The following is a 26599-nucleotide window of genomic DNA, read 5'->3' on the forward strand; positions in this document are numbered from 1 at the left end:
TGAGGCCCTTTAAGGAAAGAGGAACAGGAAGTGCCCAGTATACACTGACCCCAAGAAGTGGGGACATACCCCACACCCACCCGCCGTCCCCCCCGCCCATCAGAGGGAGTTTGCCAGACACCTTACATACATCACCTCAGTAAATCCACTCTAAGGCCCCCATCATACTAGTGAGAAAATGGAGGCTTCATTCAAAAGGTTTGCTTCAGGGGCAAAGGCTCAAAGAAAGGCTTGAGCTAGAATTGGCCCCGGCTGCTTCCACTGGAGCCTGCCTGGGGAGCCCTGGACCTCAGGAGGGTCACGTAAGCGATGGGCTTTGGAGAAGGGCCGGCTGTGCTCCTGCTTTCCGCTCTGGGATGACCCGCACTACCTCCTCCTGCCCCAGGCTGCTCACCCCATCTGAAGTGCCCTCTACCACACCCTGGGCTTCAGCCCTCAGCTCAGGCATCACCTCCTCAGGGCAGCCCCCGCTACCCAGCAGCTGGGGTGGGTTCCCTGTGCCCCCTGCTGACAGAGCGCTCCCTGGGAGCCGGGACTTCCTCTGGCTGTAACTGCTGTGTCCCAGGCCCAGCTCAGACCAGGAGGTCGGTAACCCGCTGAGGGCCGAGTCATGGCTTGGGGTGGCTCCAAAACATGCAGTGAACTGGGGTCTGTGGGGTGGCAGCCCAGGCCTCTGACTGCTCCTTAACTGCAGCCGCCACGCAGTGGTCGCCACCTCTAAGAAGAACGCGTGCGTGTCACTGGTATTCTCCTTCCTCTACAAGGTGGTGCAGGTGAGTTGAGCCACAGGGGCCACAGGGGTATCCGTCACCCTGGCACTGCGGTGTGCCTCACCATACCAGCCTCCCGAGGGCTGCAGCATCCCTAGGGGGTTTGGAGCTGGAACCCCAGAAGTGAGATGGGGGAGCTCCACGTGATCTGTGAGTGGGATTCTGCGGCCTTAGTTGCCCCTCTGCCTGGTGAGGAGAGGAAAGTGAACGGGAGGTGGGGCTCAGGCCAGGTGCGCCATGACTCCAAGAGGGACAGGTATGCCCCCTAGCTGGCTGTGGAAGGGTGGAGGGTAACCAGATGAGTCAGAGATTAGGAAGGTGGGATAAGCAGGAGGAGGGCGGAGCCAAGTTCTGCTCAGAATCTTGTGGGGGTGGGGGTGGGGGTGGGGGCCTAAAGGCACAGAGACCTGAGGCCCTACCTTGGAGAGAGGTGACTCACAGCAGGCCCAGCTGACAGTGAGCTGGGGAGGCAGAGAGCAGCACATGCAAAGGCCCTGGGGGAGGAGTGCACGTGGTGCACTCAGAGAACATCAGGCGGGCCAGTGTGCTCAGGACAGTGTGGGGCTGCTATCAGCAAGGTGATGGGGCTAGACCATAGGGGTGGGCAGGGTGGGCAGGGGCGGGATGTACAGGGCCTAGTGAGGAGTTCAGATTTCATTCCAAGTCTCGTGAGAGGTGGTGGAGGGCACTAAGCAGGAGACTGACAAGACCTGATTCGAGGTAAGATCATCTCTGGCTGCTGAGTAGAAAAAGCACTTGAAGGCAGCTGGGAGGCCAGGCTGGTTTCCAGGAGAGAGATGGAGGGGCACGGGCAAAGTGGGGGCTGTGGGGTTGAAGGGCAGCTGGGCCCAGGAGGCCTGGGGTGGGCCCAGGAAAGCTTTCATCCCTCAGGTGGTGCCCTATGCAGCCCGATCAGGAGCCACCTGCGCCAGACGCTGGGGAACAGGCTGGTGTGGGCAGTGAGGACATGGGGTCAGGAGAGCAGCATGTCCCCCGGGGAGGCCCCGAGTGCAGGCTGAGGAGTAGGCCTGCATTTCGGAGCTGTCGCAGGCCGGGCTGCGCTGCCTGTGATTTCAGAGGAGAGGCCCAGCGGTTGCAGTCCTGGGGTGTGGAGACGGGGAAGCGGGAAGGAGGAAGGTTCTCCTCCCTGAAGTGTTTGGCATTGCCTTTCTGCTTCAGTGTTTGTGCTCATGAAAGAGCTTCTACCAAGCCCCTCTTCCCTTTGTCTCCTTTGGCATCCCTGCTTTGATCCTCTTAATTTTCTGTTGAAATGGGGCAGATTCGTCTGCAGGCACAGCTGTACAGACTGGAGTTCAGGGAGGCCAAAGGAGGCCGGAAGAGCCACTTGTCCCATCCTCAGTGGTTCTTGTCCCTCACCTGAGTCACTCCTGGCTCAGAGGCAAAGGGTAATAGTTACAGTCAGGATTAAAGAGAAGATGGGAAGGGGCCCCAGGCCTGGGAGTGTCTGTCAGGGTGGGGAGGAGAGTGGGCCAGCAGCGGTGGGGCTTCTGACCAAGCCTGACGCCTGTACTATCCCAGCCTGGTTCCCGCCTCATAGGCGGCCACTGCTGTCCTCCTGCCCACATTCCCTGAGCCCAAGGCCTCGTCCATAGCACTCTGGGAAACAGGCAAATGCAGCTCGTGGACAAAAGGGCTGTTAGCAGGGGCCTCAGGGCACAAAGGGCAAATGAACTCGTGTAAGCCTTCATCCCCTCCTCGTCCTTCCTCTCAACGATCTGCCCCCTACGCAACACCACAGGTATTTTCGGAATATTTCAAGGAGCTGGAAGAGGAGAGTATCCGGGACAACTTTGTCATCATCTACGAGCTGCTGGATGAGCTCATGGACTTCGGCTACCCCCAGACCACAGACAGCAAGATCCTGCAGGAGTGAGTGGGTGGGATGGGACCCGGGGATGGGGGGGCGGGGGTCAGGCCCCTCCTGGGTGACGTCACAACATTGATGTCGTCGGCAGGTTTGGAGGTGGAGGAAGCAAACGTATGTTCATGTTGTTGGTCCCCCTGCCCTGTCTCCAGCCGCACCAGAAGTTTACTAAGTCACTGGGACAGTTGTGGGTCCTTTTTCCACTCAGCATCCATGCGTAGCATGAGCGTTTTTCCTGTTGCGAGGTCTTCATTTCCATCCACAGAAGTGTGCTAAATGGCTTGTTATTAGGGAGTCACCTGCCTTTGTTTCTACTGTCATAAATGAAGCTATGATGAAAAATCTCCCTCCTTTGGAATCCTGCCCATCAAATAACAGTCCCCGTGGATTAAGCACTTCCTGTGAACCAGGCCCTGTGCAAGCACTTTTTTCACTCCATTCACAGTCGGGGGTGCTGTCTTCCCATTTTACAGGGGAGCAGAGGGACCACATTAACCAGCACATCTCACATCTGTTGTTCCCCAAGTGGAATCAGGGTCACCAGGTTACACCCCCAGGAGGTTGGTCCCTTCTGCACCCCCAGCGGGGGAACACTTCATGCCCGCTTCTTGTTTTCCTCACCAACACTGTCTCCTTGGCCCCCTAAACGTGACCACTCTGCACTCACTGTAACTGAAGAGTTTGTTGGAGGCTTTGGAAATCGTAAGATATTCTTGTGTTAAACAGCCTCAGGTGAAACCAGAACCTGCCTTTCCTGGCGCGTGCTACAGGGAGGGGCTGTTTTGAAGAATGTCAGTGCCTGAGCTGCTTAACTGTGAGCCCGGGCCCACAGGTACATAACTCAGGAAGGCCACAAGTTGGAAACAGGGGCCCCACGGCCCCCAGCCACCGTCACCAACGCAGTGTCCTGGCGCTCTGAGGGCATCAAGTACCGGAAGAACGAGGTGTTCTTGGACGTCATTGAGTCCGTCAATCTTCTGGTAGGCTTCCTTTTCTTTTTTTTAAAATTTTATCTTCTCCATGATTGGAAATAAAAGCAGCTCGACTTTTAAAACTAGCAGGGCCCTGAGAAACAGGTAGTTTCTGTGTGATAGCAGATCAGCGGGATTCAGTTTGGGCTGCTCATTGCAATGCGAGCTTGTTTTATCTTCATTAGTTTCTGTTCTTATTTAGAGTGAATGCATGCATATCACTTTAAAAAAAAAAAGAAGCAGTGTATAGAGTTTGAAAGTGAAGGGCTCTGTAATCAGAAAGGCCACATTGCTTAAGGATTCATTGTCATCCTTTGGGACCTCGTGCTGTAGATACACAGACATACGTTGTTTTTCTGTGAAACTGAGAGCATAAGATGTAGTTCTCCTGTGACTTGTTTTTGGGGTTTTTTGGTTTTTGGTTTTTACTGTTTTGTGTATGTTTGTTTGTTTGTTTTTTAATTTTATTTTTTAAGTTACTATTTGGTAATTGACCATATTTTCTATGAATTTTAGCACATGTACAGATTTGTGTACCCATTATCATAACCAGGAATCAGAACAGCTCCATCACCTCAAAAACCTCCCTGGATGCTGCCTCTTGGTAGTCGCACCCTCCTACCCGTTCCCAACCCCTGGCAACTGCTGATCTGGTCTTCATCACTATAGTTCTGTCTTTTTGAGATTGTTGTATGAGTGGAATCATACAGTGTGTGTCAGTTTGAATCTGGCTTCTTTCAATATAATGCCTTTGAGATTCATCTGAGTTGCTCTATTATCAAAAAGTTTATTTCTTCTTATATTTGCTTATTTTATATTTTGAACTACAGTATGTTTATCCATTCACCCATCAAAGGACATCTGGGTTGTTTCCAATGTTTGGCAGTTGTTAAAAGAGTTGCTATAAACATTTCATGTATAGGTTTATGTGTGGACAGAAGTTTTCATCTCTCTACGGCAGATACCCTGCAGTGGGATTGCTGGGTCATATGGTAAGTGTATGTTTAACTGTGTAAGAAACTGCCAAACTGTTTTCCAGAGTTGCTGTTAACATTTTTGCATTTTCACCAGTAGCGGATGAGAGTTCCGGTTGCTCCACATCCTTGATCAACATTTTTATTTTTGTCATCCTAATAGGTGTCTCATCATGGCTTTAATGTGCATTTCCCTAATGGTTAATGATGTTGAGCATCTTTCTATGTGCTTCTTTGTCATTATTATGCTCTTTGGAGAAGTGTCTCTTCATATCTTCTGATCATTTTTGAGTTGTTTGTTTTCTTTTTTTTTTTAAATTAATTTATTTATTTATGGCTGTGTTGGGTCTTTGTTCCTGTGCGAGGGCTTTCTCTAGTTGTGGCAAGCGGGGGCCACTCTTCATTGCGGTGCGCGGGCCTCTCACTATTGCGGCCTCTCTTGTTGCAGAGCACAGGCTCCAGACACACAGGCTCAGTAATTGTGGCTCACGGGCCTAGTTGCTCCGCGGCATGTGGGATCTTCCCAGACCAGGGTTCTAACCCGTGTCCCCTGCATTGGCAGGCAGATTCTCAACCACTGTGCCACCAGGGAAGCCTGAGTTGTTTGTTTTCTGATTGTTGAGTTTTGAAAGTTCTTTATATATTCTGGATAAAGTCTTCTGTCAGATATGTGATTTGCAAATATTTTCTCCTAGTCTGTCACTTTTCTTTTCATTCTATTGGCATTGTCTTTCACAGAGCAAAAGTTTTTAATTTTGAGAAAGTCCAAATGTCAGTTTTTTAAATTGATTAAGCTTTTGGTGCCATGTCTGAGAACTCATTGTCAGACCCAAGGTTACATAGGTTTTCTCCTAAATTTTCTTCTAAAAGTTTTATAGTTTTACATTTAGGTCTATGATATTTTTGACTTAAATTTTATTTGAGGTATGATGCATATATCCATTTTTTTGCATATTGAACAATTTTTTTCATTTGTTGTAAAATCATTTTGGAAAATATTATCCTTTTTCCATTGAATTGCTTTTGCATTTTTGTCAAAGAACAATTGGCCATATTGTGCAAGTCTATTTCTGGACTCTGTTCTTTTCCATCAATCTGTATATCTGTTCCTTCACCAATAACCACACTGTCTTGATAACTGTAACTTTATAGTAAGTTTGAAAATCAGATAATGTGACTCTCACAACATTCTTCTTTTTCAAAATTGTTTAGCTCTTTAGTTCCTTTGTGTAGAGTTTTAGAATCAGCTTGTCTGGAATTTTGATTGGTGTTGTGTTAAGTAACTCTTTTAATCAATTTGGGGAGATTTGATATCTTTAGTATATTAAGTCTCACAATCCATGAGTGCAGTATGTCTCTCTCTATATATTTAGGTCATCTTTGATTTCTTTCATCAGCTTTTTCTAGTTTTTACCATGTACAAATTTTTTGTTAGATTTATACCTAAGTATTTCATTTTTTGGAAGCCATTGTAAAATTGCTTATTTTTTATTTTATTTGGTAGAATTCACCTGCAAAACTGTCTGAGCCTGGAGATTTATTTTTCAGAATATTTTTCAGTACAAATTTCAATTATTTAATGGTTATAGGATTATTTGGGTTTTCTGTTTCATCTCGAGTGAGTTTTGGTAGTTTGCTGTTTTTAAGAAATTGATCTATTTCATCTAAGTCACTGAGTTTATATGCACAGTGTTGTTTATAGTATTCCCTTATTACCTTTTTCATGTGTACAGGGTCTGTACTGATACACTCTCTTTCATTTCCGATATTGGTAATTTATGTTCTCTTTCTTTTCTCTTTGTTAATCTTATGAGAGGTTTACCTGTTTTATTGATTTTCACAAAGAATCAACTTTTGATTTCATTGATTTCCTCTATTATTTTTCTGTTTTCAATCACAGTGATTTCTGCTCTTATCTCTAATATTTTCTTCCTTATGATTTTGGCTTATTTTGCTCTTCTTTTTCTAGTTTCTTAAAGTGGAAACTAAAGATACTAATTTGAAACTTTCTTCTTTCTAATGTAAACATTTAATGCTATAAATTTCTCTCTAAGCACTACTTTACCTGTATCCTACACTGATATGTTGGATTTTCATTTTTGTTCAAAATATTTTCAAATTTCCCTTGAGACTTTCTTTTTGACCCATGGCTTATTTAATAAAAGTGTTGTTTAATTTCTAAATGTTTGCAGGTTTTTCTGTTATCTCAATGTCATTGATTTTTTTAAAAGATTTATTTATTATTTATTTTTATATATATTTTTTATTATTTATTTTTGGCTGCATCAGGTCTTAGTTGCAGCATGTGGGATCTTCATTGCGGCGCACGGGCTTCTCTCTACTTGTGGCGTGCAGGTTTTCTCTTCTCTAGTTGTGGCGCCCAGGCTCCAGGGTGCATGGGCTCTGTAGTTGTGGTGCGCAGGTTCCAGAGCACATGAGCTCTGTAGTTTGAGGCACACAGGCTCTCAGTTGAGGCGCGCAAGCTCAGTAGTTGTGGCACGCGGGCTTAGTTGCCCTGTGGCACGTGGGATCTTAGTTCCCTGACCAGGGATCGAACCCACATCCCCGGCATTGTAAGGCGGATTCTTTACCACTGGACCACCAGGGAAGTCCCTGTCATTGATTTTTAATTTAATTCTATTATTATCTGAGAATATAGTTTATATACTGTCAATTCTTTAAAGTTTGTTAAGGTCTGTTTTAATGATCCAGAATATGATCTATCTTGGTGAATGTTCCATGTACCCTTGAAAAAAATGTATATTCTGCTCTTGTTGGAGAGAGTGTTCTGTAAATACCAATTAAATCCAGTTGTTTAATGGCATTGTTCACTTCTTCTAGCAATTCTTGCTAATTTTCTGTCTACTGGTTCTACCTGTTACTGAGGAGCATTAAGATCTCCAGCTATAACTGTGAATTTGTCTGTGTCTTTGCTTCACATATTTTGAAGTTCTGCTATTAGGTCCAAATGGATTTAGGATTCTTCTGTTTTCTTGGTGAACTGACCCCTTTATCATTATATAATGTCCCTCTTTATTCCTGATAATTTTTTTGCTCTGAGGTCTATTTTGCTATTAATATTGTCACTCCAGAATTCTTTTGATTAGTGTTTACATGGTATATGTCTTTCTATCCTTTTACTCCTTTTTTCTTTTAAATCCTTTTACTTTTAACTTACCTGTGTCATATATCTTGTAGAAAACATATAATTGAGCCATTTTTTAAATCCATTCTGACAGTCTCTTTTATATATTTAGAGCATTTATACTTACTGTAACTGTTAATTTGCTTGGATTAAAATATACCACTTTATTACTTGCCTTCTGTTTTTCATTCCTTTGTTTCCTTTTCCTATCTGTCTGTGATCTTTTTGAACATTTGTAGTGTTCCATTTTGTTTCTTCACTCTATCTTTTTTTTCTTCGTATAGTTTTTTTAGTGGTTGCTATAAAATACTCTACTTAGAGTCAATATTTTACAGCTTCAATTGGAATTTAGAAACTTTACTGCCCTGTTATAGAGTTGTCCTATATATTCATCTATATACATTGAAAACCATATCAGACAGTGTTAAAATTTTTGCTTTCAATTGTCAAACATACTTTAAAGAACTCAAGAGGAGAAAAAGAAGACTCTCTACCATATTTACCCAGATATTTACTATTTCTGTTGCTCTCCCCTCATTCCCAATTTTCCAGGTTTCCTTCTGGTACAATTTCAGTTCCATCTAAAAAGATTCTTTTAGCAATTCTTTCAAAACAGGCCTACTGGCTACAGGTTCCCTTCGTTTTCCTTCATCTGAGAATGTCTTTATTTCATCTTCATTCCAAAAGGATATTGTCACTGGATATCAAATTCTGGGTTAACAGTTCTCTTTTAGTACCTTAAAAATGTTGTGTCACTTCCTTCTGGGCTCCATGGTTTCTGATGAAAATCCACAGTCACTCGAATCGGTATTCCCCTGTAGATAATGTGTTGTTTTTCTCTGGCTGTTTTCCACATTTTTTCTTTGTCTTTAGTTTTCAGCAGATAGCTTATGATGTGTCTAGGTATGGATATCTCTGGATTCCTACTGTTTGGGACTTGTTCAGCTTCTTGGATTTGTAGATTTATGTATTTTACCAAACTCAGGATGTTTTCATCCATTATTTCTTAAAATATGTTTTCACCATTTCACTCTTTCTCGTTTCCATCTGGACTCTAGTGACATAAATGTTAGACCTTTTGTTATTGTCCCAAGGGTCTCTGAGGCTATGTTCATTCTATTCCATCTTTTTTTCTCTCTATTGTTTAGACTGGATAAGTCCTATTGATCTGCTTTCAAGTTCACTGACCCTTTCCTATGTTATCTCCATTCTGCTATTAAACTCATTCAGTGATTTTTTAATTTGTTATTGTATTTTTCAGTTCTAAAGTTTCCATTTGATTCTTCTTCTTATAGTCTTGTTTCTTTCCCAAGACTTTCTAGTTTGACATTTGTTTCAAGAGTGTTTGCAGTTTTTATCCTAGCTATGTAATGTCTTTGTCAGATAATCCCAATATCCATATCATTGTTGGTGTCTGTTGATTGTATTTTCCATGTGAGCTGAAATTTTCGTGGTTCTTTGTATGCTGAGTAATTTTAGATTATATCCTGTGATAAGATTCTAGGTCTTATTTAAATTATACAGAAAATGTTGATTTTGTTTGTTTGTTTGTTTTAGCTGACAGTTGTCCTGGTTAGGTTCAGGCCACAAGTTTCAACCCCCAATCTATGGGCCATGAGAATCAGTTCAGTTTTCAAAGCTTTTGTGCCCTTTGCTATTTAAATCTATCCCAAATGTGCACTGCCCAGTGGTCCGTCAGGGACTGGGGAGAGTTTGGTTCTTGATGTCTTTGGCGTGCTAATTAGGATCAAATCCGTGCATGCCTGGTTCTAGAGAGATCTGGAGACATAAACAACTTCATGAGGTTGCTTACCTGAACTTTTCACTCTCTGCTCTCTACCTGGTGCTTTCTGGCTGGGGGCTTCCCTTTTTGGTTCTGTGGCCAAAAACTTGGGGCTCTAGATCCCTAGTCTCGCACTTGTCTGCACTTGGGCTGAAATCCTGGGTTTGCCCCACCCTCTCGGAAAGGCAGCTGAATTGCCTAGGGCCTGGGACGTGAGAAAACAGAGAAAAGGGGGTAAATGAGGGATTTCCATACTCCTTCTGAGCGGCAGGAGTTCCCCTTCTGGCCCTGGAGCTAGAGCCAGAGGCTTCCACAAGCTCTGACTGCACCATACTTCTTGGTTGCACTTCCAGGTTTCTGCTGCACTTTCACATGGGTAGGGGGGTAAGGAGGACTGCTCATTCAGTCGGCTCCTCCCAGACCCACCTTTTCAGTCTTCCAGTAGCTGCCCATGCATCCTGCCCAGGTTTTGTAGCTGTAGTCAGTGGTAGAGAAAGGGTGATGCAGGCCAGTTCCATCTCACCTGCAGCCTGCCTGTCACCGCACCGGAGAGGGCCTCACTCCCATTACTTGGGCAGACAAGGATTGGCTGGGCCAATCCAGTCATGTAGGCCACTTAGGTGTGCCCATTTCTGACTGTTACAGCCAGTGCAGAAATGAGCATGAGTGCTCATCCTCAGATGTGTGTTTGGGCATCTCCCTTATCTGGGCAGGATTTCTGGAGGGCCGAGTTCCCAGACATGCAATTGCTAAGTAACGGTGCTTTCCAAAAACATTCTCCCAGTGGACTAAATATAAACGTATATGCTGTCTTACTTACTAAGCCATGAGGCAAGACAGTGGCCTCACTCACTGCGTTCCCCTCCTGCCTGAGGACCTTCGTCTGAATTGTTTACTGAGCCCAGAACATGGCTGTAGGGTGTCCTAAGGTGGAGCAACAATCCCAGGGAGCAGCTTATAAACAACTGCCTGGGAAAGTACTGGGAGTTCAGGGGTGTCCCAGCCGCAGTGTGTCCCTACACATGGCACTGCCCAAGGACCCCTGTTCTTCCATACAAGGGGCAGCAAGAGGCAAGTATGGATATCCCAGCCATGTTGGAACACACCTTCCTAAGTCTGATTGCAGAACTGGCGGCCTTCAGAGTCAACATTGGCCTCCAGATTCTGAAAATCTTGTTGTACTAGTATAATTAGGCAGCCGATCCCCCAGCAAACATCTCCTCCACGCCCACCCTGGGGAAGGCACCAGCTTTGGGCTGCCGGTCACACCTCAGCACCGTCCTGGTTGCTGCCTGGAGGGCCAGGATTAGCCTTAGAGGCTGCATGGCTTTTGTCTCCACTTCCTGAGCCTTCTTTCCCATCGTTCAGCTATAGAGGGCGGTGCAGTCCCAACTCCCCAAGGGGAGATAGCCCCCCAGAGAAGGGGGTCTAAGGGCAGACTGTCGGGGGGAACACGGAGGACCCGCAGAGTAAGGCAGGTGGTAGTGCCAGCTGCCCAGAGCCCAGGGGCAAAGGGCCACGTCTACACGGGCTCGCCGAGTGCCTGCTGCCCTAGGCACTGTCCTCGTGCTGGGCCCATCAGTGAGCAGCCTGACATGACCCCTCACCAGAGCGTGGACAGGATGGATAGACAGGCAGCAGGGCTGGCAAGAGGCAGAGGAGGAAGCAGCTTCTGTGTGCTGTGGGGTCAGGTTGCTGCCTGATGAGGCAAGGACAGTGAGAGGCCAGCGTGGTCAGAGTATAGTGAGCGACGGGAAGTGACGGAGCCACACCCTGCAGGGCCTTCTGTCCTGTTCTGTGCCTTTCTCGAGGTCATCGTCCACATGGCACCTCAGTTCTCCACTTCCCTCAGAGGTGAAGGGCTTTCACGTGTGCACGTGTTACTTGGAGACATCTGAGTTAAAGACTGGACAGATTTTCCTGCTTCTCTGCAGAAATCGGAAACTCAGGCCCTCCAAGGAACAGCCCATATGGCTCTAGGGCCTCTGAGTTTGTAGCCCTCTGTTTCACTTGCTGGTGTGGATGTGGCCTCATGTAGAATGGCACTATGGGGTGGTGGTCCAGGCTGTGGCCCCAGCATCTCTGCCAGCCACTCTGTGCTCTCGGCGTGTGGCATCCCCTCTGTGCCTCAGTGTCCTCGTCTCTAAAATGTGCCCAAGGAGAGGTGCTCCAGCAGCCTGGCTCCCTGAGGACAGTCTCCGGGTTTGCCCATCGTCCTGCTGTGATTTTTAGTTGCACTCTCAGATGCCTTCCGGTTTGCACAGGAGTTAAAAGGTCACCCAAGTCACAGCCCCGCCCTTTTGAGGAGGAGCTGCTCAGTCACTGTTGTAGCAGTGATTGTATTTGCTTAAGTGTATTGTTATTTTGGATCAGTGGTTATCAGACATCAGGGCAGCCCTGGGAGCAGGGCCCAGGAAGCTCCGTCTTCAACAAGCCCTAGGGACTTTGCCAGGCCCCACATGGAGAAACAGAGATTTCCAGGAAAGTGAGTCTGACCTGCTCCAAGAGAGCCCAGCAGATGAGCAGACCTGGTAGAGTCCCTGCCCAGGCCAGCTGAGCACACGGCCTCAAGCCACCAGGTCTGCCCGGGGCATCCCAAGAGCAACTTAGAGTAGAGCCCTCAGAGAGGATTCCAGGCACAGTATCACCTGGCCCATCTGAGAGGGAGGAGCCTAGTGTGGCCTGAGGACTAGAAGGCGGGACCTGTAAGTGTCTGCCTCCCTGGCCTGGCCTGGCACTGCCTCCCCAGCTCAGGGGACAGTGAGAAGGGCTTCAAGAATTGAAGTGGCCAGGAGGGTCACACAGCGTGGTGGGGGACAGTGACTGGTGCGTGGGGCCTCCCCTCACCCCCTCCTCGCCACCCCCTAGGTCAGTGCCAACGGTAACGTCCTACGCAGTGAGATTGTGGGCTCCATCAAGATGCGGGTCTTCCTGTCGGGCATGCCTGAGCTGCGCCTGGGCCTCAACGACAAGGTTCTCTTCGACAACACGGGCCGTGAGTATGCCACCGGGGCCCGGGTTTCACCCCTGGGGCAGCTGAGGGACTGTTCACCTGCGTGATGAACAAGTTCATCTCAAGCACTTGGCTTAGAAACATTTTCACGTTGTTTACAAGACAACTGTGAAAACGAATAAACTAACACCTACACTTAGAGGACATGGGAGAGTGAAAATACTCAAGTCAAGCCCCCTTGTTGCTCCGAGGGCCAGAGGTGCAGGTGAGTACCTTAGGTGCCAAAACGCGTGTAGCATCATACAACAGGTCCTCAACTCCACCCTACTGGAAGGTACTGCGGGGCTGGCTCTCCCCTCCCTGACCCAGTTTCTGCCCTCACCTCTGGCGTTGGGTCTGGGCTGTTCAAAAGCCACACACAGTGGTTCGAGCATGCACTGCCTGGCCTGGATGTAGCACTTCCCATGGTGGGGCATGGCCAGAGCGGCCTCAGGAGCCCAGGGTGGCTGGGGCTCCGTGTTTGCAAACTGGACCACCAGCCTCCCCGCCAACCACAGGTCCACCGGCGGCCGGAGCGGTGGCGCGTGTTGTCATAGTTACGTCTGCAGCATCGCTAGTGAGGGCCTCTCTGACGTTAGCCCATCAGAGCAGCTCCTCTCTCAGGACTGAGCTCAACCCACACAGCCTCTCTGGGCTGGCAAACCAAGACAGGACCCCAGGGATGACAGGACCAGGGCCCTCGGGGAGCCCCAAGCCATCACCGAGCACCCCCAGTGGGGTCTGTTAATCATTCAGCAAACATGTCCCAGACAGCAACCCTGGCTGGGGACTCATTGTGAACTAGGCCTACTAGCCCTGTCCTCAGCCCAACCTTGGGACGTGATGGAGCTTCCAGGGGGTGAGGAGAGGGGGCCGTGGCTGCCTCAGAAGCCGGCCCCCTTGGTGTTCGTGGCCCAAGATACTCTCACAGATCTGCTCTGCTCTGTCAGGAGTGAACCCTAGACAGTGGGAGCATTGCTGAGAGAGTGACCTGGGGGGCCTAGGCACTGTCCCGCCCTCACCCCCACCTCCCCTCAGGTGGCAAAAGCAAGTCCGTGGAGCTGGAGGACGTGAAGTTCCACCAGTGCGTGCGGCTCTCTCGCTTTGAGAACGACCGCACCATCTCCTTCATCCCGCCCGACGGCGAGTTCGAGCTCATGTCCTACCGCCTCAACACCCATGTGAGTGCACCGGCCGCCAGCCAAGAGGGCCCCCAGGCCCCCACCCCTGCTCCTCCCCTGGGGCAGCCTCCCTCCTCTCCCCTGCTGGCTGGGAGCCGTCCCCGTCCACAGCGAGTCTCACGTCTTGTGAGGTGATGCCCAGGACGGGGCACAGCTCCCCACGAGCAGCCTGAGCTCCAAGGAGCCTGTTTGACAATGCAAGGCTCTGAACTTTCTGAACCGAGGGGCCAGACCCCTTTGACACCACTGCCTCTTTCCCAGGCATCCCCACCAGAGCGTCCTCAGTGATGTTTTCTGCATTTTCTCTAATGCTCTGACCCATCCTGGCACCAGCTGTGGAGCCCCGAGCAGCAGTGTGCTGGGCTCACACCTGGCCCAGTGGTCCCTTGCCCTCAGTTTCCCCTCTGTGAAACAGGGCTTTGTAAAACGACTGGTTGTGAGCGCCATCTTCACTCTCCCCGACAGGTCAAGCCCTTGATCTGGATCGAGTCCGTGATTGAAAAGCATTCCCACAGCCGCATCGAGTACATGATCAAGGTGTGTGTGCATCCTGCACGCAGCATCAGCCAGGCGTGCGGGGCATAAGAGGGGGGATTTGGGCTCCCCCGCCTAGTGCAGGCCTTCCGGTATCTCTGGCCTGTCCGGGGCCTTTGGCACAGCGTCCTAACCCAGGACTGGGGGCACGCTGGGGCTCTGTGACCTGTCCAGGGGGTGAGGCCTGTGGCTGTCATCCGTGCTGCCTCACTGTGAGCTCAGGCACAGCGTGGGCCTTGGGCACAGAGAGGACACACTGCCCGGGTCTTGTGTGCGGCCACCGTGGCAGTGGCCTGTGACCAAGTGTCCAGGTGGAGCACTCCTGCCACTCAGTGACCTCGCCTAGCCCAGGCCAGCCCTGGTCACATAGACATTTTCCCTGGAGGCCAGGGCCAGAGGGAGGGATCGGGAGTCCCAAAGGCCAAGGGGACAGGAGGACAGAGACTGACCGTCCAAAGTTGAGCTTAAGGAAAACCTCAGGGGGCGGGAGAGAGCGTGGGGGTCAGCTCGGTGCTGGGAGTGGGACTCCCAGAGGCCAGGCCAAGGGACGTGTGGCCCTTGTGGGAACAGGCTGGGTGGGAGCCAGGCTGTCTCACCTTCGCCTGCCGCAACCTTGGCCACATTGGCCTCGTCTCCAGGCCAAGAGCCAGTTCAAGCGGCGGTCAACAGCCAACAACGTGGAGATCCACATCCCCGTGCCCAACGATGCCGACTCCCCCAAGTTCAAGACAACAGTGGGGAGCGTCAAGTGGGTCCCCGAGAACAGTGAAATTGTGTGGTCCATCAAGTCCTTCCCGGTGAGCACCCTTCTCGGCGGGGCACCCCCTCCAGGCAGGCATGGGCAGAGGCCTGCTCCACTCAGCCTGGCTGGGGCAGGGGTGGAGCCGGGGCCCAGGGTAGGGGGGCACTCCACCTTCCTCTTGTGTGTGAACCGGCCTGTCTTCAGAGTCACGGCAGGGGTCCCTCTCTCCCTCCTTCTTTCTCCCTCTGACACTCCTGTTTAGAACTCAGCTTCCCTCCTGGGGAACAGACGGCCTTGGGGCCAGAGCCTCACGGGAATCCAGCACCAGCTCCAGGAAGGTAGAGCGCTTCCTTCCCCGGCCCACAGGCTGGTATAGCCACCTGGCTTGTGTTGAGGATTTTGAGCACTTGAGTCTGGGGTTGTGGGAAGAGTGCCCTGGGACTGGAAGATGGGTAAGCGGCTGTGCCGACTTAGGGTGTGGCCCATTGCCATTCTCATGATAGACAAGATGGAGCACTTTTTCATGTCTCAGAGGAGACTGTCTGTGCTTCTTTCTCTGGAAACTGTAGTAGCTGTCTCTTGCTCACTTCTCTATCAAGTGTGCTCATTTTCTTCTTAGTTTCCAAAAGCTGTTTACACATGGGCAAGATTAGTACCTTTTCTTTGATATCAGTTGCAAATGGTATTTCTCAGTGTTTGGTGTTTGTCTTTTGACTTTGCTTCTGGTGTTTTTTGCTGTGTAACCTTTTCGATTGCTTCTTCTTTTAACTGTTGTTTAATGTAGTCACATTTCTCAGTCTTTTTCTTTTATTGTGTTTGGATTTTAAGTCATGATTTGAAAGGCTTCCCCATTCCAGGCTCTAAAGCAATTCACCCATGTTTGCTTCTAGAACGAGTACAGTAGTATTTTTCACCTTAGACTTTAGGTCCTTTTGGAGCACAGTCTGGTAAATGGGTGACATACAGATCCAACTTTATCTTTTCCCACATGGCTATCCAGTTTCCTAGCATCATTCACTAAAAAGTCCCATCTTTTCCCCAGTGGTTTGAAATGCTGTGTTTTTCAAAAATCAAATTTTCATGCAGCATTAGGTCTCTTTCTGAGCATCCTCTTGTCTGTCTCTCCATGCCGCAAGGCCACATTTTAACTTTATTCTATGTTTTAACATCTGGTAGGGCCAACCCTAACCCCACCGTAACTCCCCACAACCCCACTGCTTGTCTGTTTCCTGGCAACTCTTGCTTGTTTCATTTTTCTTATAAATTTTAGAATCAGTTTGTTTGCACTAAATTTGTAAGTTAATTGGGAAGGATTAACACCTTTTTGAGGCCTAATTATCCTATCAATAGCCTTGCCCCACTCTCACCTTTGTGCCTTATGGGAATGTTTTAATGCTTACCTTATATATACCTCATATGGCCTTTCCCATTGTTTTTAAAGGTACTTTTATTTAAATATAACATGCAGAAAAGTAACAAGTGATATGTGTACAACTCAGTGAATTTCCTCAGAGTGAACACAACTGAACTAGATAAAAGCCACAGAACACTCCTTGCCTCCAGGACACCCCAAGGATCTCTTCTGGTTTTGCATATGTCTCATTAAGATAAATTTTAAGTTGGTGTTTTGGTAAATGGGGTCTTCTCTTCCATTGTGTCTTACAACAGGTTGCTAACATTTGTATGGTAATTTTGTTTCCTGGTACCTTATTAATTTTTTGTTTGTGGTAGTTTTTCTTTCAATTCTCATGGGTTTTTAGATATTCTTCCACACTGTTTGCAGCCAGATGCAGTTTCCCCTTTTCCTCTCCCATTCTTGGGCACGTTATGGCTTCTGGCGTCTCACTGTTTCACTTGCTGTCTCCATTGCCTGTAAATGGCGGTGGAGAGAGCAGCCTCCTGGCTTTGCCCCCAACTGGAGCTGGCAGGGTTTCCCCTCTTAAGTGTGTTGCTGCTTTGGGCTACAATTCACTTCAGTCCTACTTTACTGTGTTTTTATTTTTTATTTTATTTTATTTTTTTATATTTACATATTTTTATTTGGTTGCGCTGGGTCTTAGTTGGGGCAGGCAGGCTCCTTAGTTGTAGCACACAGGCTCCTTAGTTGTGTCATGCGGACTCTTAGTTGCTGCGTGAGAACTGTTAGTTGCTGCATGCATGTGGGATCTAGTTCCCTGACCAGGGATCAAACCTGGGCCCCCTGCATTGGGAGCACAGAGTCCTAACCACTGCGCCACCAGGGAAGTCCCCTTTACTGTGTTTTTAGCACAAATGGCCAAAGAATTTACCCAAACGCCTCTTCAGTGTCTGTAAGTTCCTATATTAATATAGGATGGATCTTGAACCATCCATGCATTCTGGCAAGCTCCACTTGATCATGATCTATTTTCTCTTTAATGTGCTATTAATCCTGTTGGTTAACATTGTATGTAGGATTTTTACATTGAGATTCATAACTGAGATTGATTTTTTTTTGGTACAGTCTCTATCAGGTATCAATATTGTACCCATTTCATTTTTTTTTTGTCTCCCTTTTCCATGATTCAGAAGTTTAAGTAGCCTTGAGATCATCTCGCCTTGAGAGGATTGGTAGAATTTGGCTGTGTGACCATCTGTATCTCTGTTACTTTCTCTACCTCATCTGTGGAAATGAGACCATTTAGAGTTTCTATTTCTGTTGGAGTCAGTTTAGGTAAATTGTATTTTCCTACAAAATTATCCATCCTAACCAGGTTTTCAAATTTGCCTACACAGAGTTGTAGAAAATTGGTGTCTTTTTTTCCCCTTCTCTTATGACAATTACTTCTCCCTTGTTATATCTTATTTTGCGTACTTGTGCCTTCTTTTTTCCTTGATAAGGTTACCTGGTGGTTTGCGTATTTTTTTTCCAGATTCACTTTTTAGTTTATTTGTTGTAATAGTTTTCAGTTTTATAAGTCTTTAATTTAGTTTCTTCATCCTTTCTTTGCTCTAGTTTTCAAGTTATGTATTTTAATTTGATTCTTTTGTTTTAAAATTTGTATTGATATAAATGAATATTTAAGCCACAAATGTTCCTCTGAACCCTGCCTTAGCTGTATAGCCCATAGATCTGGCATGTAATATTTGATATTATCTAGAAATTCTGTAATTGAATGGAGAGTGTTTTTTTGTTTTGTTTTGTTTTGTTTGTTTGAATTTCCTAGTCAAGGGTTTTTTTCCATTTTGTCTTCACTATAAATTTGGTGCTTTGAGACCAGAGAATGTTATTCATGCTGTTTCTACTTTTAGAATTTATTGAAGTGTTCATTGTGCACTAATAGAAGGTCAAAGTTTGTGAATATCCCATATGTCGTTGAGAAGAAGATAAGGCCTCTGTTATTGGGGTAGAGAATTTGACACATGTGCCATGAGGTCTGCCATGATGCCATGACAGCATCAGTCAGACAGAGAGCTGGGCCAGCTCCGCCTTCCTCTGGTTCTCTTCTCCTCTCTTGTAGCATCTGCTTAACAAAAGTTGCTGCCATGTTATTTGGTGCATAGATACTCCTCCTATCTATTGTATCCTCCCTATGGATCAGAGGAATAGCCTTTAGGATTGTGGACTATCATCCTCTGCACCTGTAATTCTTTGCCCTGAATTCTCCGCTGCGGCAGCAGCCCTGCTCTATTTTGTTTGACTTTGGCTGGCATGCCTTCACCCATTCTTTCTACTGGTTTAGCCTTTCTCACTCTGCTTTTACAGTGTGGAGTTGGGTTTTGGTCTGTGAGCCAACCTCTAAGTCTTTCTCATTAATAGGAGAAGTAAACCCATTTACATGGACATGACTGACACAAGGTAGGCTTGCAGACTTCCACCACCCCCCAGAGAGGGCCTGCCTCTCTGCATATTGTTTTGCTTTCATTTTCCACTTTGCTTTTTCTTTAATTACTACTCTTAACTGTTTTGTTTGTTTGTTTGTTTTTTGGACTGCGTTTGGGTCTTCGTTGCTGCGTGCGGGTTTTCTCTAGTTGCAGTGAGCAGGGGCTACTCTTTGTTGTGGTGTGCAGGCGTCTCGTTGCAATGGCTTCTCTTGTTACGGAGCATGGGCTATAGGCGCGTGGGCTTCAGTAGTTGCGGCATGCAGGCTCAGTAGTTGCAGTACGTGGGCCCTAGAGCGCACAGGCTTCATCAGTTGTGGCTTGCGGGCTCTAGAGCACAGGCTCAGTAGTTGTGGCGTGGGCTTAGTTGCTCCGTGGCGTGTGGGATCTTCCCGAACCAGGGATTGAACCTGTGACCCCTGCATTGGCAGGCAGATTCTTAACCACTGCGCCACCAGGGAAGTCCCTCCACTTTGTTTTTATAAGGCTCAGATTTTTGGTCAGGTTATTGTTTCATACACAGGCTGATGGAGCTGATTTTATTCCTTTGCTGCCTGCCTCGTCTGTTGCTGAGACCACATTATTCTCCCCTCGTTGTCCCAGAATCTTCACTCAGCACATAGCACCGAGTCAGGCAAAGTCTACATTCCTGCACTGATGAGCAGAGACTGACCACTCACTTCATCCCGGGGAGGGGAGCATGAGCTCAGCCCTGGGGAGGCGTGGCTCTCGCCTGCCCTGCCCTGCCCTGCCCGAGGCATGCAGAAGTAGCTCTGGTCGGCAGTGACTCCTGTTGCCAGAGGCCTGGGGATCAAAACCCTCCATGTCCTGGGTGTGACGAGAGCTGTGCTCCCCACTGCTCCCTGCTGTTCTGGGTGAGACTCACCGGGCGCTTGGACAGCCAGGCCAAGACTCCTGACTCCTCGTGGCCGAGAGGAGGGTTCCAGTCATTCCTGGCCCTGCTCCAAGCCCCATCTCTGGACTCATTGCTCAGCTTCCAGGGCCAGAGCCACGCCCTTCGGGGGCAAGACCCAGGGCCAGCTCATCAGTCAGCCACCGACCTTGATCTCTTATTTTTGTTGCCTCTCCCTGTTCCCTTTTCTTCATTTTGACACATCCCTCTTGCTTTCACACACCTTCCTGACACTGGGCTCTGGGAGTGTTCACTTGGACTCTGGCCTGGGCAGGTAGGGGCCCTTGTCCCACGGCAGCCCACATCTGCACTGTGTGTGCTCGCTCTCCCTCTCTGTTCTTCCCTCCCAAGGCCTGTTGGTCTTATTTTCCTTGAAGCAGCTAGGCTTCTGTGCCTGGCAACTTGTGAAATTTTCTCTTCATCCTCAGAATTCAACAGTTTTCCCCAGCGGGGCTGGTGGGGGCAGCCCGTGAGGCCTGGAGGACAAGTATGAGTGTTTTGGAGAAGCCAAGGCACTGGGTGACTGCAGGCCACACAGGAAGGGGCTTGGTGGCCGAGCCAGCAGCCTGGCATTCTCCAGGGGCAGCTGTTGGCTGAGCTTGCCCGGGGCCTCAGCCTGACCACCTCCACCCTGGTGTTCTCCCCCAGGGCGGCAAGGAGTACCTGATGCGGGCCCACTTCGGCCTGCCCAGCGTGGAGGCGGAGGACAAGGAGGGCAAGCCCCCGATCAGTGTCAAGTTTGAGATCCCCTACTTCACTACCTCCGGCATCCAGGTACATGCGGCCAAGGCTGCCAGGGCCCCAGAGCGGACATGGACAGTCCCAGGGGGGCCTTACGGGGACCGGGACCAGGTGTCAGTCCAGGCTCAGAGGGTTGCAGGTGACAGACATCAGTGCAACCAGTTAGAAAAGGGTGCTAATTGGCTTGTCCCGGGGCTCCACGGTGCTCCCCGGCTCTGCCTGTCTCTGAGGGCAGCCCGGCCCTAATGAAAAGAGGCCCACAGTTGTCTACCCAGACCTGACCTGTGCTTGAGCTCCAAGCTCAGAGATGCATTCAGTCCCCAAAACTAGAGTTTGAACCTCTAGCATCCACACACTTGCCACCATGGGACCCGTTTTCCTGGGCACCTCCGCAGAAGACCTGCATGGGGAAGAGAACCCTGGACGGGACCCCTTCTCCAGGAATCTGCTAGAGGGCTGTGCCCGAGAGTGCACATCTGGCTCTTTGCCGCATCTTCTAGAAGTACCTTCACCCTCCCTCAGCCTCAGAGAGTTTCAGACAGATCAAGGCCCTTTGCCCCCTCCCTCGCCCTCCTGGTCACAACCTGGCCCCGGGAGGAATGACTAAGGGGGGACTGGGAAGGGGGATGGGGGTGTGTGCATGCTTAGGGCCCTGGTACCTGTGCCCCAGGTGCGCTACCTGAAGATCATCGAGAAGAGCGGCTACCAAGCCCTACCGTGGGTTCGTTACATCACTCAGAACGGAGGTGCGTGCGGCCCACCCGTGGGGCAGGTCGTGGGGGTGCTGAAAAGGTCGCTGGTGGGCATGCCGCTGTCTCCAGGGTGGTGATCACGGAGCAGCCCCAGGGTCGGGGCAGGTGGGTCCAGGGTGCAGAGCAGACAACAGACGCCTCCTCCTCACTCCTAGATTACCAGCTCCGGACCCAGTGAGGGGCCACGGTGGCCAACGCTCCTGGCCCGGCACCGGGGCTCCTGGTGGAAGCACCGGGAGGAAGCACCTGCCAAGCCTGCTGGAAGGAAGGGCTCCCCTGGACACCAGCCACCCTCCCGGCTCCACCCAGGGGCCCCTCCTCCTCCAGGTGCACCTGCTGTGCCGTCGCCACTCTCATCCCCCAAGTCCCTTTTCCCAGAAGAGGCTTATCTTCAAGAAGTCTTGTCTCTTTGCCCCGGAGTCAGTTTGAAGGGAAGGAAAGAAATCTTTCCCTCCAGAGATCAAATACAGCCTTCTGTGCTGTTTAGCTCCTAGTCATGAAAAGATTGGGAAACGCTCGCCAGACCACTGTCTGGCCGGGCTGGCAGGGCCACCGTTTTGTTGCCATTCTGTTGAATGTTGTAGGTTTATTGAGTGTTCCTGGATTTTTGTCTTGCTCCGTTGCTGTTTACGTGAACTTCACTGTCCACGCCTCCTGCCCCTCATCCTGAAGCGCTCAGGCAGCACTTAGCGAGGACAGGACCTCCCCGTTCCTCGCCCTCCTCCCCAGAGAGGCTGACGCTGGGTCACCTTTCCACATCAGGCCAGAACCTGGCACTTTGATCGGAGGCTGCAGCTTATGGCTGTTCCTTGGAGGCTCCTTGGCCTGGACGCATAGGCTTCAACAGAGGTGCCTTCTTAGGGCCAGCCTGTGCCACACGATGCTGTCACTCAGCCACATCAGTGTTTGTCCCACCAGAGGAGGTGGGGTCCAGGAAGGGCCCCTGGCCTCAGAGGGTGGGGCACACGGGTCATCCACATCCGTGCTTGGACACCACCCCCTTCAACCCTGTCTGTGTTTGTGTCGTGAGTACATTAAATTCCATCAGTTAAACATGCTGCCTGCCTTCCATCTGATGTAGCGTGGTGCTGACTCCCCATGGATGACCAAGGGGAGGTGCACGCTCACGCCAACCTATGTGTGGCTCCGTGTGGTGTCACCAGCTCCCAGTGCCCCTACATCCCCCAGGGAAGATGGGAACAGGCAATGGGACAGCAGAGCCATTGCACTGGGCCACCAGGGCCACCCCTTCTAGGGGGGCCATACAGAGGAGAGCACATGAGCAAAATGTATCCCTCTCACCTGAGATGACTGTTACAACCCCCAACCCTCAGATCACCAACAGCTTGCCCCCATCCCTCCCCAGCCCAGTGGTCTTCCTTAGAGTGTGGCCCTGGTACCAGCAACATCAGCGTCCCCTTCGAGCTCACTAAAAATGCAGGTTCACAAGCCCACCCTGACCTGCTGAGGCAGAGTCTCGGGATGGGGCCCAGGAGACCGGTTAACAGGCTGTACATGTGATTCGTGCATGCACTGGAGTCTGAGAACCGCTGCCTGGTCCATAGAGGGGATCACAGTGGGCACATGGGCAGGAGGAGCTTGTCTTCCCACTGCAGGCACCTGTACCCACTGTCCCGCCAACGCTGATGGCCCTGCCTGCCCCACACCCTCTTACCTTCAAGGTCTGTGTTTTCTTCCCCCTCTCCCATATCACCCAGCTCCTCCTTGGAGGTCTAGTGGGCATCAGCCTGAGTGGAATCTTGGCCTTTTACCGTGTGCAGTAAAGGACGTTGCCCTGGCCCAGGGCTCAGGCCAAAGCCCTTGCAGGCACCCTTAATGCCCCACCCCTCACTTGCATGCCCACATCTGCAGCAAGCCCTGGTGGCCTCCCTCCAGAAGACCCTGGGGAGCCACAATATACAAAGAAACAATGACCAGAATTTTCCAAAATTAAACATTTTAAATGTAAAATCTTTACATTCTCAGATTCAGAAAACCAGTGAGCCCAAATCAGGATAAATAAACCTAAGTCTAAAACTAAAAAACACCACAGTCAAAATGCAGAACATTAGAGACTCAGTGAAGATCATAAAAAGCAATGCAAAGAAGAGAAAAACAACACACACAAAAAAGAAAAAAGCAATTAGGCTGAGAGCTGGTTTCACAACTGCAAGAATGGAAGTCAGAAGATAAAGAATGGGCTCAAATTGCTGAGAGAAGATGACTAATCTGTGATGACCGATTCTGTTCCCAGCAAAAGAACAAAATTAAAAGTTTAACAATAGCAGACCCTCACGAAGCAACTTGGTGTACAACAAGAAGGAGATTCAGGACTTCCCTCGTGGCTCAGTGGTTAAGAATCCACCTGCCAATGCAGGGGACACGGGTTTGAGCCCTGGTCTGGGACGATCCCACATGTTGCAGAGCAACTAAGCCCATGCACCACAACTGCTGAATCCTGCGTGCTGCAACTACTGAAGCCCATGCACCTAGAGCCTGTGCTCCATAACAAGAGAAGCCACCGCAAAATGAGAAGCCCACACACTGCAACGAAGAGTAGCCACCCACTCTCCACAGCTAGAGAAAGCCTGTGCACAGCAACGAAGACCCAACACCGCCAACAAAAAAAAAAAAAGAAAAGAAAAAAAAAAAGGATTCAGTGCAGGAGGGAGGAAAGAGACTTGAGGAGGATTGCTGAAAAATCTTGGAAAACATTGGGAATATCTAAATTATCATTGACTGTATAAAGCAGTGGTAATGATGAATTAGTAATGTCTGAGTAGTAACGTAAGGTACAAAAATAAAATTCTGGACAGCATCCTGCAAAATAGGCAGTTGGCATCCATACCTCCCAAAGTCTTTATACTGTTTGGGAAGAAGATGTCCTAAAGTCTTAAAAAGCTATATATTCTTGTATAACTTCCAAACCAGTGGATGGGAAACAGTTTAAAGAAAATTTTAACAAACCAACAGGAAAGGAGAGAGGAGCATGAAAAAGCAGGATAAATACAAGGTGTCCTAAGAATCTTTTAATAATAAGCTTAAAACTGCACAACTTTTTATACTGTGCCATAGAAACCACAAAATAAAATTGTAGAAATAAATCCAAATGTTAGGAATCACAATAAATGTAAATGAAGCAAACCTGCTAGTTTTAAGATACAAAATGCAGCTATATCCTGTTTGTGAAATACACACCTGAAATATAAGTACACAACACAGTTAAAAGGAAAATAATGCTAACCAATACCAAAATAAACCTCATGTAGTTATATTAATATCAGACCAAATAGACTTCAGGCCAAAAAAAAAAAAAAAGTGTACTAGACCCTGAAACACTTTTCACAAATTCCCAAGAATTCTTGGTATTAGAGTCCACATTCTCTAAGGAATTCTCAAGAGAATTGTTAGAATTCAACAACAAATGAATTTCTTTAAAATATTTACAAATATAATTAGTTTTCTTTTTTTTTCCAAATTAGCAAAGTTTTACTTCAGTGTTATGTTTGCTCATAAATTACTCTAAAAAGCCGATGTGCAAGAGGCTGACACGCTGTGGTCTAAAGGCAACGTCGAGGCCACTGAGAATATCCCTCAGACAAGAGGCTCTGCTCAAAATCTCCCCAACCTGGGGTGAGGGCAGCAGGAGAGGGGTCTGGGACAGAGGGATAAATACATCATCTTAGCTCTGCCATTAGGGCTGGCAGCCCAGGACCCCAGGCTGGTCAATCAGAGGTCGACCACTTGGAGCTTCCAAAGCTGCCCAAATGTTTGGGTGTTTTGGGGAAATGCTGAGGCTTTGGGAGGGCCCATGTGCCAGCTGGAAGGGCCCTCGGCCAGCCCCCTCCTCCTACTCCACCCCCAGGGAGAGCACAACTCCCTGCTGGCCGGACCTGCTGTACCCTGGGGTCGAGGCAGCCTCTCACCCAGCAGCCCCTGCCAGGACGGGGTGGGGAAGGGCATCTCCAGTGAGGCCCAGACAGGAATATGCCCTAAAGGTGGCTGACAGCAGCCCACCTGTAACAGAGCCCTGCTCCCAAAGGGGTCCCTTGGGGACCAGCCCAGCAGGGCGACCTCCCAGGCACGGGCAGCCAGGCTGAACCCAGCCGCAGCAGGAGATGTGGGGGAGAGTGGTGTTAACAGACAACAGCAGGAGGAGTGGGTGCAGACAGGGCACGGTGAGTGTGGGGCGGAGCCAGCAGCCCAGGCCCGCCCATCAGAAGGCGAAGGAGCGCTCCTTGGGGTGTCCCACGCTGTCCAGGTTGGGCAGGCAGGCATACTGGATCATGCACGGGGGTCCGCACATCAGCGCCAGCGGCTCCTCCTCCCGGGGTGGAAGGTGGTCCTGGATCATCTCCTCGTTCACGAAGCCCTGGCTGTAGTCCCAGGCTTCAGGGGCTCTGTCCACCGTGTACCAGGGCTTGAAACACTCAGAATGTTCGTTCAGTTCCTCCAGCTCCGGCCGCAGCAAGAGGTCCTTCTCAGTCTTGTTGACAAAGCACAGGTGGCACACAGTGTGATCATCCATGTCCTTCATGATGGCGCGGATCACCTGCAGCATTGGGGTGATGCCCATTCTTCCTGCAAACATGCCCACAGACTTCACCGTCTTGATGACAGGGTTGGATTTCTTGTCCGCACAGATGGCAAACTTGCCTTTGCCCTGGTAGACCAGCAGCCCATTTGGGCCTTGGAACTCAATGGTGCCTCCAATCTTCATGCTTTACAGGTACTGGGACATCTTCCTGCCAGCGGGAAACTTGGGGTGGGTGTCTTTGAAGTAAACCTTGATGACCAGGTCCACAAAGCCCTTGTCATCTCTGGAGATGGGCGTGTAGGGCCGAATGACCAGGTTCCCATCGATTCGAGCCGAGATATAGATGTGCTAGCCCTACGGGGAGGCCCAGGATGTGCTGGGGTGATGGTAGAGCAAAGTGGAACCATCAGGTGTCAAGGCTGATGACCTCCTTGTCAATCAGCCGCAGCAGGTACTTGATGTCCAGGTTCTCGAGGGTGATGGCTGGGATGGAGCTTTGGAACAGCTTCATGAGCAGGCTGTACAGGAACCAGACTGGGGAGAGGACCACGTGGCCCAACGTGCTCAGCCGGGCCCCCATGGTGGTTCCGCTCTGCTCTAGCTCCGCCGCTGCCGCCAAGACTACCACGCCCCGGGCCTGCCCCTGCCACCGCCACATCACTGAGCCCAAATATAGTTTTTAAGGACACTTCTAAATTACCATGTGGATTAAAGAAGAAAATGTAATGGAAATTAGAAAATACCAGTGGTTTTTTTTTTTAATCTGGATGCAGGTTACATGAGTGTTCTCACTTTTGAAAATTCATCAAGCATTTATGATTGCTCACTCTTCTGTATAT

General features: G+C 49.3%; 1 protein-coding gene and 1 pseudogene across 1 annotated transcript in view; one reads left to right on the forward strand and one right to left on the reverse strand.

The window, feature by feature from the left end:
* AP1M1 (adaptor related protein complex 1 subunit mu 1) overlaps positions 1-22276 on the forward strand; it is a 30033-nt gene extending 7757 nt beyond the window's left edge. Inside the window, exons 3-12 of the mRNA XM_060093815.1 lie at positions 706-773; positions 2530-2660; positions 3488-3635; positions 12397-12523; positions 13559-13701; positions 14167-14238; positions 14874-15032; positions 20379-20504; positions 21142-21217; positions 21379-22276. Of these exons, the coding sequence (XP_059949798.1) occupies positions 706-773; positions 2530-2660; positions 3488-3635; positions 12397-12523; positions 13559-13701; positions 14167-14238; positions 14874-15032; positions 20379-20504; positions 21142-21217; positions 21379-21401 (1073 nt within the window). The 3' untranslated portion in view covers positions 21402-22276. The remainder of the gene's footprint in view (positions 1-705; positions 774-2529; positions 2661-3487; positions 3636-12396; positions 12524-13558; positions 13702-14166; positions 14239-14873; positions 15033-20378; positions 20505-21141; positions 21218-21378) is intronic.
* A 3163-nt stretch (positions 22277-25439) lies between these two features.
* Positions 25440-26350, reverse strand: LOC132485590 (NADH-cytochrome b5 reductase 3-like; annotated as a pseudogene).
* Positions 26351-26599: the final 249 nt, after the last annotated feature.

This window comes from Mesoplodon densirostris, chromosome 3 (assembly GCF_025265405.1).
Source record: "Mesoplodon densirostris isolate mMesDen1 chromosome 3, mMesDen1 primary haplotype, whole genome shotgun sequence".
NCBI classification, from domain to species: domain Eukaryota; kingdom Metazoa; phylum Chordata; class Mammalia; order Artiodactyla; family Ziphiidae; genus Mesoplodon; species Mesoplodon densirostris.